At 68.3% G+C, this 13,388-nt stretch overlaps 1 protein-coding gene across 1 annotated transcript in view; it reads left to right on the top strand.

The window, feature by feature from the left end:
- Positions 1-257: 257 nt before the first annotated feature.
- The window catches only part of CAMSAP3 (calmodulin regulated spectrin associated protein family member 3), a 43,142-nt gene continuing 30,011 nt past the window's right edge, over positions 258-13,388 (top strand). The window contains 2 exon segments of the mRNA XM_064499206.1: positions 258-624; positions 10,051-10,353. Of these exon segments, the coding sequence (XP_064355276.1) occupies positions 477-624; positions 10,051-10,353 (451 nt within the window). The 5' untranslated portion in view covers positions 258-476.

Raw genomic sequence — 13,388 nt, 5'->3', positions numbered from 1 at the left:
CCCGGATCCCCAGTCCCCCCAGTCTCCCCAGCCCCCCCAGTGCTCCCAATCCCCCCAATCTCCCCAGCCTCCCCAGTGCTCCCAGTGCTCCCAGTCGCCCCGCCCGCCCCATCCCGCTGGCGGCGCCGCGGCCGAGCCGAGCCGAGCCGAGCCGAGCCGAGCCGAGCCGAGCCGCGGGGGGGGCGGGGCCTGGGGGGCGGGGCCGCACCTGCGGTCACGTGCCGGCGCCGCCCCGCCCCCCCGCACCTGGCGCCGCGCGATGCGCTCGCCTGGGGCCGCGCCCGCGCGCCGCTGAGCCGCGCCGGCCCCCCCCGAGCCCACCCGAGCCCCTCCGAACCCACCCGAACCCGCCCGAGCCCCTCCGAACCCCTCCGAGCGCCGCCGAACCCCTCCGAGCGCCGCCGAGCGCCTCCGAACCCGCCCGAGCGCCGCCGAACCGGGCCCGGCCGCCGCCGCCGCCGCCGCCGCTGCCGGCGATGGTGGCGGCGCCGCCCGCCGCGGCCGCGGCCATGCGCCGGGGCTTCCTGGTGCCCGAGATCCGCCCGCTGGACCAGTACGACGGGGCGCGGGCGCGCAGCGCCGCCAGCCTCGCCTGGGCCATCGCCACCGGCTACGGCGGCGCGGGTAGGCCGCGGGCACCGGCACCGGGGCGGGGGGGGGGGGGGGCTGCGGCGGCGCCCGGCACCGGCTGCTGCTGCTGCCGCGCATCGGGGGAGGGGGGGGGGGCGGTGGGTGCCCGGTGCCGGCGGTGCCGCCTTAGCGGGGGGGGGGGGTGGATGGGGCGGCGGGGGCGGGAGGGCGGGTACCGGGCGCAGCAGGTGGGGGCCGGTGTTGCGGCGGGGGGGGGGGGAAGGGGGGGCGGTACCGGGGCTGCAGCAGGTTGTGGGGGGGGGGGGGGGGGGGGACACGGTCCCGTTTGTCCCCTGAGGGGGGGGGGAAGGGGGGGTCCCCGGTATCTGCCCCCGCCCCGCACCCGCCGCCGGTGCTTTTGTTGCAGCCCGGCGCGGAGGGGGGGGGTGGGGTGACGTCGGCGGTGACGTCACGGGGCGTTGACCCCCCCCCTTCGTTGCGGCGCCGCCCCCCCCCCTCCCCACGGGGTGTCACGGGCAAGGGGGTGTCCCCGTGTCCCCCCCCCTCCCCAAGAGGGGAATCCCCATGTGTTCCCCCCCCCCGGGGTGTCGGGGGGGGGGGTCACCCTGCCCCCCCCCAGGCCGTTTCAGGGGGGAGGGATCCCCTCGTGCCCCCCCCCAGGAGGGGGATCCCCCCGTGCCCCCCCCCAGGGGTGCTGGGAGATCCCTGTGCCCCCCCCCCCCAGGGTGTCCGGGGGGGTCCCCATGTTTCCCCCCCCCCGGAGGGGGTGGCAGTGCCACAGCCCCCCCCCACCCCCAGGCCTGGCCTGGCAGTGCCGAGCCCGTCCCCTGTTGTCCCCCCCCCGGCCAAAGTCTGTGCCCCCTCCCCCCCCCCCCCCCCGGCGCCCTTTGGACCCGGTACGGATGGGGGCGGCACCCACTGCGGGGGGAGGGGGGGGGGAACAGCCTTCCGGGGGCACCCGGGTGAGGGGCCCAGGCGTCCGGGCTGTGAGGCCTCTCTGGGGGGGGGCACAGACCCCCCCCCCCCTTCTGTGGGGCTACGGGGCCACCAGCACCCACTGGGGGCAGGATGGGTGCTGGGGGGCTGAGCCCTGCGCCGTGGGGTGACCGTGGGTGCTGGGGGCTGAGCTGTGTCCCTGTGGGGTGACCGTGGGTGCTGGGGGGCTGAGCCCCATTGCTGTGGGGTGACCGTGGGTGCTGGGGGCTGAGCTGTGTCCCTGTGGGGTGACCGTGGGTGCTGGGGGGCTGAGCCCTGTGCTGTGGGGTGACCGTGGGTGCTGGGGGCTGAGCTGTGTCCCTGTGGGGTGACCGTGGGTGCTGGGGGCTGAGCCCCATTGCTGTGGGGTGACCGTGGGTGCTGGGGGCCAAGCCCTGCGCCGTGGGGTGACCGTGGGTGCTGGGGGCTGAGCTGTGTCCCTGTGGGGTGACCGTGGGTGCTGGGGGCTGAGCCCCATTGCCGTGGGGTGACCATGGGTGCTGGGGGCTGAGCTGTGTCCCTGTGGGGTGACCGTGGGTGCTGGGGGCTGAGCCCCATTGCCGTGGGGTGACCGTGGGTGCTGGGGGGCTGAGCTGTGTCCCTGTGGGGTGACCGTGGGTGCTGGGGGCTGAGCCCTGCGCCGTGGGGTGACCGTGGGTGCTGGGGGCTGAGCTGTGTCCCTGTGGGGTGACCGTGGGTGCTGGGGGCTGAGCCCTGCGCCGTGGGGTGACCGTGGGTGCTGGGGGCTGAGCTGTGTCCCTGTGGGGTGACCGTGGGTGCTGGGGGCTGAGCCCCATTGCCGTGGGGTGACCGTGGGTGCTGGGGGCTGAGCCCTGCGCCGTGGGGTGACCGTGGGTGCTGGGGGGCTGAGCCCCATTGCTGTGGGGTGACCATGGGTGCTGGGGGCCGAGCTGCGTCCCTGTGGGGTGACCGTGGGTGCTGGGGGCTGAGCTGTGTCCCTGTGGGGTGACCGTGGGTGCTGGGGGCTGAGCCCCATTGCTGTGGGGTGACTGTGGGTGCTGGGGGCTGAGCTGTATCCCTGTGGGGTGACCGTGGGTGCTGGGGGCTGAGCCCCATTGCTGTGGGGTGACCGTGGGTGCTGGGGGCTGAGCTGTGTCCCTGTGGGGTGACCGTGGGTGCTGGGGGGGCGAGCCCCATTGCTGTGGGGTGACCGTGGGTGCTGGGGGCTGAGCTGTGTCCCTGTGGGGTGACCGTGGGTGCTGGGGGGCTGAGCCCTGTGCTGTGGGGTGACCGTGGGTGCTGGGGGCTGAGCCCTGCGCCGTGGGGTGACCATGGGTGCTGGGGGCTGAGCCCTGCGCCGTGGGGTGACTGTGGGTGCTGGGGGGCTGAGCCCCATTGCTGTGGGGTGACCGTGGGTGCTGGGGGCTGAGCCCTGTGCTGTGGGGTGACCGTGGGTGCTGGGGACTGAGCCCCATTGCCGTGGGGTGACCGTGGGTGCTGGGGGCTGAGCCCTGCGCCGTGGGGTGACCGTGGGTGCTGGGGGCTGAGCCCTGCGCTGTGGGGTGACCGTGGGTGCTGGGGGCTGAGCCCCATTGCTGTGGGGTGACCGTGGGTGCTGGGGGCTGAGCTGTGTCCCTGTGGGGTGACCGTGGGTGCTGGGGGCTGAGCCCTGCGCCGTGGGGTGACCGTGGGTGCTGGGGGGCTGAGCCCCATTGCTGTGGGGTGACCGTGGGTGCTGGGGGCTGAGCTGTGTCCCTGTGGGGTGACCGTGGGTGCTGGGGGGCCGAGCCCTGTGCTGTGGGGTGACCGTGGGTGCTGGGGGCTGAGCTGTGTCCCTGTGGGGTGACCGTGGGTGCTGGGGGCTGAGCCCTGCGCCGTGGGGTGACCGTGGGTGCTGGGGGCTGAGCTGTGTCCCTGTGGGGTGACCGTGGGTGCTGGGGGCTGAGCTGTGTCCCTGTGGGGTGACCATGGGTGCTGGGGGCTGAGCCCTGCGCTGTGGGGTGACCGTGGGTGCTCGGTGGGTGCTGCTGGCCGTGCCAGGGTCCAAGGTGGTGGCACAGCCATGGGTGCCGGGTGGGTGCTGCTGGCCGTACTGGGGTGGTGGTAACGTGCCCGTGGGTGCTGGGTGGGTGCTGCTGGCCGTACTGGGGTGGTGGTAACGTGCCCGTGGGTGCTGGGGGCCGTACTGGGGTGGTGGTAACGTGCCCATGGGTGCCGGGTGGGTGCTGGGGGCCGTGGCGGGGTGGTGGTAACGTGCCCGTGGGTGCTGCTGGTGCTGCTGGCCGTACTGGGGTGGTGGTAACGTGGCTGTGGGTGCCGGGTGGGTGCTGGGGGCCGTACTGGGGTGGTGGTAACGTGCCCGTGGGTGCCGGGTGGGTGCTGGGGGCCGTGCCGGGGCGGTGGTAACGTGGCCGTGGGTGCTGGGGGCCGTGGCGGGGTGGTGGTAACGTGGCCGTGGGTGCTGGGGGCCGTGGCGGGGTGGTGGTAACGTGCCCATGGGTGCTGCTGGTGCTGCTGGCCGTACTGGGGTGGTGGTAACGTGGCCGTGGGTGCTGCTGGCCGTGGGTGCTGGGGGCCGTGGGTGCTGGGGGCCGTGGCGGGGCGGCGGTAACGTGGCCGTGGGTGCTGGGGGCTGTGGGTGCTGGGGGCCGTGGCGGGGCGGCGGCAGCGGGCCGGGGCCCGCCGGGTGCCCCAGGCAGGGGCGGGGGCGCGTTCCCACGCCGGGTGGGGCGGGCGCAGGCACCGCCGTGGGCCGGGTGCCAGGGGGACGTCGGCGGGCCTGACTCAGCCGGGGCCCCACCTGCCCGTGGGGGGGGGGGGGGAAGGGGGCTGGGAACGTGCCCCCCCACCCCAGCCACCGCCCCCCACCCACCTCTCTCTGTGGCCAAGTCAGGTCCGTGGTCGTGGTGGGGTCTGTGGTAGGTCTGTGGTTGCAGTGGGGCCCGTGGGAGTGGATGGTCTCCACAGCCGTGGGTCTGTGGTCGGGTCCGTGGTCGTGGCCGTGGGTCCATGGGTAGATCTGTGGCTGTGGGTCCTCAGTGGGGCGTTGGCCGTGGGTCGGTGGTTGTGGTGGGGTCTGTGGTAGGTCCGTGGTTGCAGTGGGGCCCGTGGATGTGGATGGTCTCCACAGCCGTGGGTCCGTGGTTGGGTCCGTGGTCATGGCCGTGGGTCCATGGGTAGATCTGTGGCTGTGGGTTCTCAGTGGGGCGTTGGCCGTGGGTCGGTGGTTGTGGTGGGGTCTGTGGTAGGTCCGTGGTTGCAGTGGGGCCCGTGGATGGTCTCCACAGCCGTGGGTCCATGCTTGGATCCATGGTTGTGGCCATGGGTCCATGGCTAGATCTGTGGCTGTGGGTTCTCAGTGGGGCGTTGGCCGTGGGTCGGTGGTCGTGGTGGGGTCTGTGGTAGGTCCGTGGTTGCAGTGGGGCCCGTGGGAGTGGATGGTCTCCACAGCCGTGGGTCCGTGGTTGGATCCATGGTCGTAGCCGTGGGTCCATGGGTAGATCTGTGGCTATGGGTCCTCAGTGGGGCGTTGGCCGTGGGTCGGTGGTTGTGGTGGGGTCTGTGGTAGGTCTGTGGTTGCAGTGGGGCCCGTGGGTGTGGATGGTCTCCACAGTCGTGGGTCCGTGGTTGGATCCATGGTCATGGCCGTGGGTCCATGGGTAGATCTGTGGCTATGGGTCCTCAGTGGGGCGTTGGCCGTGGGTCGGTGGTTGTGGTGGGGTCTGTGGTAGGTCTGTGGTTGCAGTGGAGCCTGTGGATGGTCTCCACAACCGTGGGTCCACAGTTGGACTCGTGGTCATGGCCGTGGGTCCATGGGTAGATCTGTGGCTGTGGGTCCTCAGTGGGGTGTTGGCCGTGGGTCGGTGGTTGTGGTGGGGTCTGTGGTAGGTCTGTGGTTGTGGTGGGGTCTGTGGTAGGTCTGTGGTTGCAGTGGGGCCCGTGGATGATCTCCACGGCTGTGGGTCTGTGGTCGGGTCTGTGGTCGTGGCCGTGGGTCCATGGCTAGATCTGTGGCTGTGGGTTCTCAGTGGGGCCTTGGTTGTGGGTCAGTGGTTGTGGTGGGGTCTGTGGTAGGTCCGTGGTTGCAGTGGGGCCCGTGGGTGTGGATGGTCTCCACAACTGTGGGTCCATGGTTGGATCCATGGTCATGGCCGTGGGTCCATGGGTAGATCTGTGGCTGTGGGTTCTCAGTGGGGCATTGGCTGTGGGTCGGTGGTTGTGGTGGGGTCTGTGGTAGGTCCGTGGTTGCCGTGGGGCCCGTGGATGGTCTCCACAGCCGTGGGTCCGTGGTTGGATCCGTGGTCATGGCCGTGGGTCCATGGCTAGATCTGTGGCTGTGGGTTCTCAGTGGGGTGTTGGCCGTGGGTCCGTGGTCATGGTGGGGTCTGAGGTAGGTCAGTGGTCATGGTGGGGTCTGTGGTAGGTCCATGGTTGCAGTGGGGCCCGTGGATGTGGATGGTCTCCACAACCGTGGGTCCACAGTTGGACTCATGGTCATGGCCGTGGGTCCATGGCTAGATCTGTGGCTGTGGGTTCTCAGTGGGGCCTTGGTTGTGGGTCAGTGGTTGTGGTGGGGTCTGTGGTAGGTCCATGGTTGCAGTGGGGCCTGTGGTAGGTCCGTGGTTGCAGTTGGGCCCGTGGATGATCTCCACGGCTGTGGGTCCGTGGTTGGATCCGTGGTCATGGCCGTGGGTCCATGGCTAGATCTGTGGCTATGGGTCCTCAGTGGGGCGTTGGCCGTGGGTCGGTGGTTGTGGTGGGATCTGTGGTCAACGCGTGGTTGCAGTGGGGCCCGTGGATGGTCTCCACAGCCATGGGTTTGTGGTTGGATCCGTGGTCGTGGCCGTGGGTCCATGGCTAGATCTGTGGCTGTGGGTTCTCAGTGGGGCGTTGGCCGTGGGTCGGTGGTTGTGGTGGGGTCTGTGGTCAACGCGTGGTTGCAGTGGGGCCCTGGCCGTGGGTCCATGATAGGTCTGTGGATCATCTCCACGTCGTGGTGCTGTGGTTGGATCCGTGGTGGTGGCCATGGGTCTGTGGCTGGATCCACGGGTTCTTGGTGGGATCTGTGGCCGTGGGTCTGTGGCTTTGGTGGGGCAGTTGTGGGGGGTTCTCCCCATGGCTGTGGGTCGGTGGTTGTGGTGGGGGTCTGTGGTTGGCCAATTGTTGCAGTGGGTCTGTGGCCATGGGTTCATGATGGAGCCTTGGCTGTGGGTCTGCGGCTGTTGTGGGGCCATTGCAGGAGGTTCTCCCATGGCTTTAGGTCCGTGGGTGTGGTGGGGCCACAGCCATGGGTCCATGGTGGGTCTGCGGCCTGTGGTGGGGCCTTGGCTGTGGGTCCGTGGGGGGGGCTTGTGGCAACGATGGGTCTGCAGCCGTGGGTCCGTCGCCGGATCTGTGGCGGGTTCACGGCCACGGTGGGGCCGTGGTGATGGGTCCATGGATGGATCGGGGGCAATGAAAGGTCCGTAGCCCTCGCCGTGGGTCTGTGACGGGGTCCGTGGCTGTGGGTCTCTGAGTGGGTTAAAGCAGTGGTGAGTCCACATTGGTGGATCCTTGGTGGGCTGTGGGTCTGTGGTGGGTCTATGGCTCTGGTTATGGGTCAGTGGTGGGTCTGTGGCTGTGGTCATGGGTCTGTGGTAGGTCCATGGGTGTCTTCAAGGCAGTGAAGAGTTTGTGGCCATCGCTATGGGTCTGTGGTGGGTCCATGGGTGTCTTCAAGGCAGTGAAGAGTTTGTGGCCATCGCTATGGGTCTGTGGTGGGTCCATGGGTGTCTTCAAGGCAGTGAAGAGTTTGTGGCCGTCGCTATGGGTCTGTGGTGGGTCCATGGGTGTCTTCAAGGCAGTGAAGAGTTTGTGGCCATCGCTATGGGTCTGTGGTGGGTCCATGGGTGTCTTCAAGGCAGTGAAGAGTTTGTGGCCATCGCTACGGGTCTGTGGTGAGTCCATGGGTGGCTTCCAGGCAATGAGGGCTCTGTGGTCGTGACCATGGGTCTGTGGTGGGCCCATGGATGGGTTCAAGGCAATGAGAGGTCTGTGGTTGTGGGCACGGCTATGGGTCTGTGATGGGCCTATGGATGGGCTCAAGGCAACGAGGAGTCTGGGGCTGTGGCCATGGGTCTGTGGTTGGTCTATGGTTCTGGTTATGGGTCAGTGGTGAGTCTGTGGCTGTGGCCGTGGGTCTTTGGTGGCTTCATGGTAGCCATGGATCTTTGGAGGCTCCATGGGCGGGTTTGTGGCAACCACAGGTCTGTGGACGTGTTCATGGGTTCATGGTGGATCTTTGGTGGGTCCATGGGTGGGTTCATGGTAACCATGGCTCTTTGGTGGGTCCATGGGTGGGTTCATGGTAACCCTGGATCTTTGGTGGCTCCACGGGTGGGTTCATGTTAACCACGGGTCCGTGGTTGTCTTCACGGGTCCGTGGTGGGTCCAGGGGTGGGTTCATGGTAACCATGGATCTTTGGTGGGTCCATGGGTGGGTTCATGGTAACCATGGATCTTTGGTGGGTCCATGGGTGGGTTCATGGTAACTCTGGATCTTTGGTCACTCCATGGGTGGGTTCATGGCAACCACAGGTCTGTGGATGTCTTCACAGGTCTGGGGTGGGTCCATGGGTGGGTTCGTGGTAACCCTGGATCTTTGGTGGGTCCATGGGTGGGTTCATGACAACCACAGGTCTGTGGATGTGTTCACGGGTCCGTGGTGGATCTTTGGTGTGTCCATGGGTGGGTTCATGGTAACCACGGGTCCGTGGTTGTCTTCACGGGTCCGTGGTGGATCTTTGGTGTGTCCATGGGTGGGTTCATGGTAACCACGGGTCCGCGGTTGTCTCCACGGGTCCGTGGTGGATCTTTGGTGGGTCCATGGGTGGGTTCATGGTAACCACAGGTCCGCGGTTGTCTCCACGGGTCCGTGGTGGATCTTTGGTGGGTCCATGGGTACGTTCATGGTAACCACGGGTCCGCGGTTGTCTCCACGGGTCCGTGGTGGGTCCATGGGTGGGTTCATGGTAACCACAGGTCCACGGTTGTCTCCACGGGTCCGTGGTGGGTCCATGGGTGGGTTCATGGTAACCACGAGTCCGCGGTTGTCTCCACGGGTCCGTGGTGGGTCCATGGGTACGTTCATGGTAACCACGGGTCCGCAGTTGTCTCCATGGGTCCGTGGTGGCTCCATGGGTGGGTTCATGGTAACCACAGGTCCGCGGTTGTCTCCACGGGTCCGTGGTGGATCTTTGGTGGGTCCATGGGTACGTTCATGGTAACCACGGGTCCGCGGTTGTCTCCACGGGTCCGTGGTGGGTCCAGGGGTGGGTTCATGGTAACCACGGGTCCGCGGTTGTCTCCACGGGTCCGTGGTGGGTCCAGGGGTGGGTTCATGGTAACCACGGGTCCGCGGTTGTCTCCACGGGTCCGTGGTGGATCTTTGGTGGGTCCATGGGTACGTCCATGGTAACCACAGGTCCGCGGTTGTCTCCATGGGTCCGTGGTGGGTCCATGGGTGGGTTCATGGTAACCACAGGTCCGCGGTGGTCTCCACGGGTCCGTGGTGGATCTTTGGTGGGTCCATGGGTGGGTTCATGGTAACCACGGGTCCGCGGTGGTCTCCACGGGTCCGTGGTGGATCTTTGGTGGGTCCAGGGGTGGGTTCATGGTAACCACGGGTCCGCGGTTGTCTCCACGGGTCCGTGGTGGATCTTTGGTGGGTCCAGGGGTGGGTTCATGGTAACCACGGGTCCGCGGTTGTCTCCACGGGTCCGTGGTGGATCTTTGGTGGGTCCAGGGGTGGGTTCATGGTAACCACGGGTCCGCGGTTGTCTCCACGGGTCCGTGGTGGGTCCATGGGTGGGTTCATGGTAACCACGGGTCCGCGGTTGTCTCCACGGGTCCGTGGTGGGTCCATGGGTACGTCCATGGTAACCACAGGTCCGCGGTTGTCTCCACGGGTCCGTGGTGGGTCCATGGGTGGGTTCATGGTAACCACAGGTCCGCGGTGGTCTCCACGGGTCCGTGGTGGGTCCATGGGTGGGTTCATGGTAACCACGGGTCCGCGGTTGTCTCCACGGGTCCGTGGTGGGTCCATGGGTACGTCCATGGTAACCACAGGTCCGCGGTGGTCTCCACGGGTCCGTGGTGGCTCCATGGGTGGGTTCATGGTAACCACAGGTCCGCGGTGGTCTCCACGGGTCCGTGGTGGCTCTTTGGTGGCTCCATGGGTGGGTTCATGGTAACCACGGGTCCGTGGATGTCTCCACGGGTCCGTGGTGGCTCCATGAGTGGGTTCATGGCAACCATGGCTCTTTGGTGGGTCCATGGGTGGGTTCATGGTAACCACGGGTCCATGGTTGTCTCCACGGGTCCGTGGTGGATCTTTGGTGGCTCCATGGGTACGTCCATGGTAACCGCAGGTCCGCGGTTGTCTCCACGGGTCCGTGGTGGCTCCGGGGGTGGGGTGAGGACATCGGTGGCTCCGGGGCCGCGCCCCCCCTCACCGGCGTCCCCCCCTTTCCGCCTCCCCCGCAGGCAACGTGCCCGAGGAGCTGCGCGACCCCTTCTACACGGACCAGTACGAGCAGGAGCACATCAAGCCGCCCGTCACCCGGCTTCTGGTGGCCTCCGACATCTACTGCCGGGCCTGGCGCCACGCGCTGGGCCCCCCCGAGCCCCCCCCCGCCGACAACGGGGCCCTGCTGGCGCTGCTGGCCCGCCGCGGGGTGCCCCCCACCTTCCAGGACGCCCCCGTCCGCGAGGCCGACCTCCACCACAAGCCCATCAAGATGGTGGGGAGCTCGGGGGGGGGCACTGGGAGCGCTGGGGAGGCAGTGGGCTCACTGGGGAGGGAGATGGGGGCACTGGGAGCACTGGGGAGGCAGTGGGCTCACTGGGCAGGGAGATGGGGGGCACTGGGAGCACTGGGGAGGGAGATGGGGGCACTGGGAGCACTGGGGAGGCAGTGGGCTCACTGGGGAGGGAGATGGGGGGCACTGGGGAGGGAGTGGGGGGCACTGGGAGCAGTGGGGAGGCAGTGGGCTCACTGGGGAGGGAGATTGGGAGCACTGGGGAGGGAGTGGGGGGCACTGGGAGCACTGGGGAGGCAGTGGGCTCACTGGGCAGGGAGATTGGGAGCACTGGGGAGGGAGTGGGGGGCGCTGGGAGCACTGGGGAGGGAGTGGGCTCACTGGGGAGGGAGATTGGGAGCACTGGGGAGGGAGTGGGGGGCACTGGGAGCACTGGGGAGGCAGTGGGCTCACTGGGCAGGGAGATTGGGAGCACTGGGGAGGGAGTGGGGGGCACTGGGAGCATTGGGGAGGGAGTGGGCTCACTGGGGAGGGAGATTGGGAGCACTGGGGAGGGAGTGGGGGGCACTGGGAGCACTGGGGAGGCAGTGGGCTCACTGGGGAGGGAGATTGGGAGCACTGGGGAGGCAGTGGGCTCACTGGGGAGGGAGATGGGGGCACTGGGAGCGCTGGGGAGGCAGTGGGCTCACTGGGGAGGGAGATGGGGGGCACTGGGAGCACTGGGGAGGGAGATGGGGGGCACTGGGAGCACTGGGGAGGCAGTGGGCTCACTGGGGAGGGAGATTGGGAGCACTGGGGAGGGAGTGGGGGGCACTGGGAGCACTGGGGAGGCAGTGGGCTCACTGGGCAGGGAGATGGGGGGCACTGGGAGCACTGGGCCAGAAAATGGGGGTACTGGGAGCACTGGGGAGGGAGATGGGGGGCACTGGGAGCACTGGGGAGGGAGTGGGGGGCACTGGGCAGCAAGCAGGAGGTACTGGGGAGGGAGATGGGGGGCACTGGGAGCACTGGGCAGGCAGTGGGGGGGCACTGGGAGCACTGGGCAGGGAGTCAGGGAGCCCTCAGGGTGCTGCTGAGGGCATTGGGAGGGTACTGGGAGCACTGGGCAGGCAGTGGGGGGGTACTGGGAGCACTGGTGAGAGTCAGGAGACCCTCAGGGTGCTGCTGCCAGCATCGGGGGGGGTACTGGGAGCACTGGGCAGGCAGTGGGGGGGGTACTGGGAGCACTGGTGAGAGTCAGGAGACCCTCAGGGCGCTGCTGAGGGCATCGCGGGGGGTACTGGGAGCACTGGGCAGGCGGGGGGGGGCACTGGGAACACTGGGCAGGGAGTCAGGGAGCCCTCAGGGTGCTGCTGAGGGCGTCAGGGGGTACTGGGAGCACTGGGCAGGCAGTGGGGGGGGTACTGGGAGCACTGGTGAGGCAGTCAGGGAGCCCTCAGGGCGCTGCTGCCAGCATCGGGGGGGTACTGGGAGCACTGGGCAGGCAGTGGGAGGCTACTGGGAACACTGGTGAGAGAGTCAGGAGATGCTCAGGGTGCTGCTGGGGGTGTCGGGGGGGTACTGGGAGCACTGGGCAGGCAGTGGGGGGGGCACTGGGGGGGGCACCAAGCCTGGCTGGTAGCAGTTGGGGAGGGGGCACCCATCTATGCACCCCCTAGGTGGGTGCTGGGTGGGTGCCCACCCTGGGGGGGGGGCAAGCAGACACTGTGCCCCCCCCAAAATGGTCACGGGGAGGGGGGGTGCCTGGGGGGGGGCCAGGCCGGTTCAGCCCCCCCCCCGGCCGAGCTGAGCTCGTTAGAGCTGCCGCCCCGCTAATTGGCTCGGCCAGATCCCGTTAATCCTGCCCGTGCCGGGGGGGGGGGGCGCCGGGGGGGGGGGGCATGTGCCAGGGCTGGGCCGCTTTGGGGGGGCCCCCCCTGATGTGCCCACTTTGGGGGGGGCCACAATAATGCCCTCATTGGGGGGGTCCCCCATTTATGCCCACTTTGGGGGGGGCCCCCATTTATGCCCACTTTGGGCCCCCCCCATTTATGCCCACTTCAGGGGGGGGGCCCCCATTTATGCCCACTTTGGGGACCCCCCAGTAGTGCCCACTTTGGGGGGGGGTCCCTATTTATGCCCACTTTGGGGACCCCCCCACAGTAGTGCCCACTTCGGGGGGGGCCCCTATTTATGCCCACTTTGGGCCCCCCCCAGCTGTGCCCACTTTGGGGGGGGTCCCCCATTTCTGCCCACTTTGGGCCCCCCCTTTTATGCCCACTTTGGGCCCCCCCCATTTATGCCCACTTTGGGGGGGGCCCCCATTTATGCCCACTTTGGGGGGTCCCCCATTTATGCCCACTTTGGGGCCCCCCCAGCTGTGCCCACTTTGGGGGGGGGTCGCCCATTTATGCCCACTTTGGGCCCCCCCCATTTATGCCCACTTTGGGGCCCCCCCAGTAGTGCCCACGTTGGGGGGGGTCCCCCATTTGTGCCCACTTTGGGCCCCCCCCATTTATGCCCACTTCGGAGCCCCCCCATTTGTGCCCACTTTGGGGACCCCCCCCAGCTGTGCCCACATTGGGGGGGGTCCCCCATTTGTGCCCACTTTTGGGGCCCCCCCAGCTATGCCCACATTGGGGGGCCCCCCCCATTTATGCCCACTTTGGGGCCCCCCCAGCTGTGACCACTTTGGGGGGGGTCCCCCATTTATGCCCACTTTGGGGGCCCCCCACAGTAGTGCCCACTTCGGGGGGGTCCCCCATTTATGCCCACTTTGGGGCCCCCCCCAGCTGTGCCCACTTTGGGGGGGTCCCCCATTTATGCCCACTTTGGGCCCCCCCATTTATGCCCACTTCGGAGCCCCCCCATTTATGCCCACTTTGGGGGGGTCCCCCATTTATGCCCACTTTGGGGGGGTCGCCCATTTATGCCCACTTTGGGGACCCCCCCAGTAGTGCCCACTTTGGGGGGGGTCCCCCATTTCTGCCCACTTTGGGTGCCCCCCATTTATGCCCACTTTGGGGGGGTCTCCCATTTATGTCCACTTTTGGGGGCCCCCCCCAGTAGTGCCCATTTTGGGGG

This window comes from Dromaius novaehollandiae, chromosome 33 (genome assembly GCF_036370855.1).
Source record: "Dromaius novaehollandiae isolate bDroNov1 chromosome 33, bDroNov1.hap1, whole genome shotgun sequence".
In the NCBI taxonomy this organism is placed as follows: Eukaryota; Metazoa; Chordata; class Aves; order Casuariiformes; family Dromaiidae; genus Dromaius; species Dromaius novaehollandiae.
Note: the sequence above shows the minus strand (reverse complement) of the source record. Positions and strands in the feature narration are given on the sequence as shown.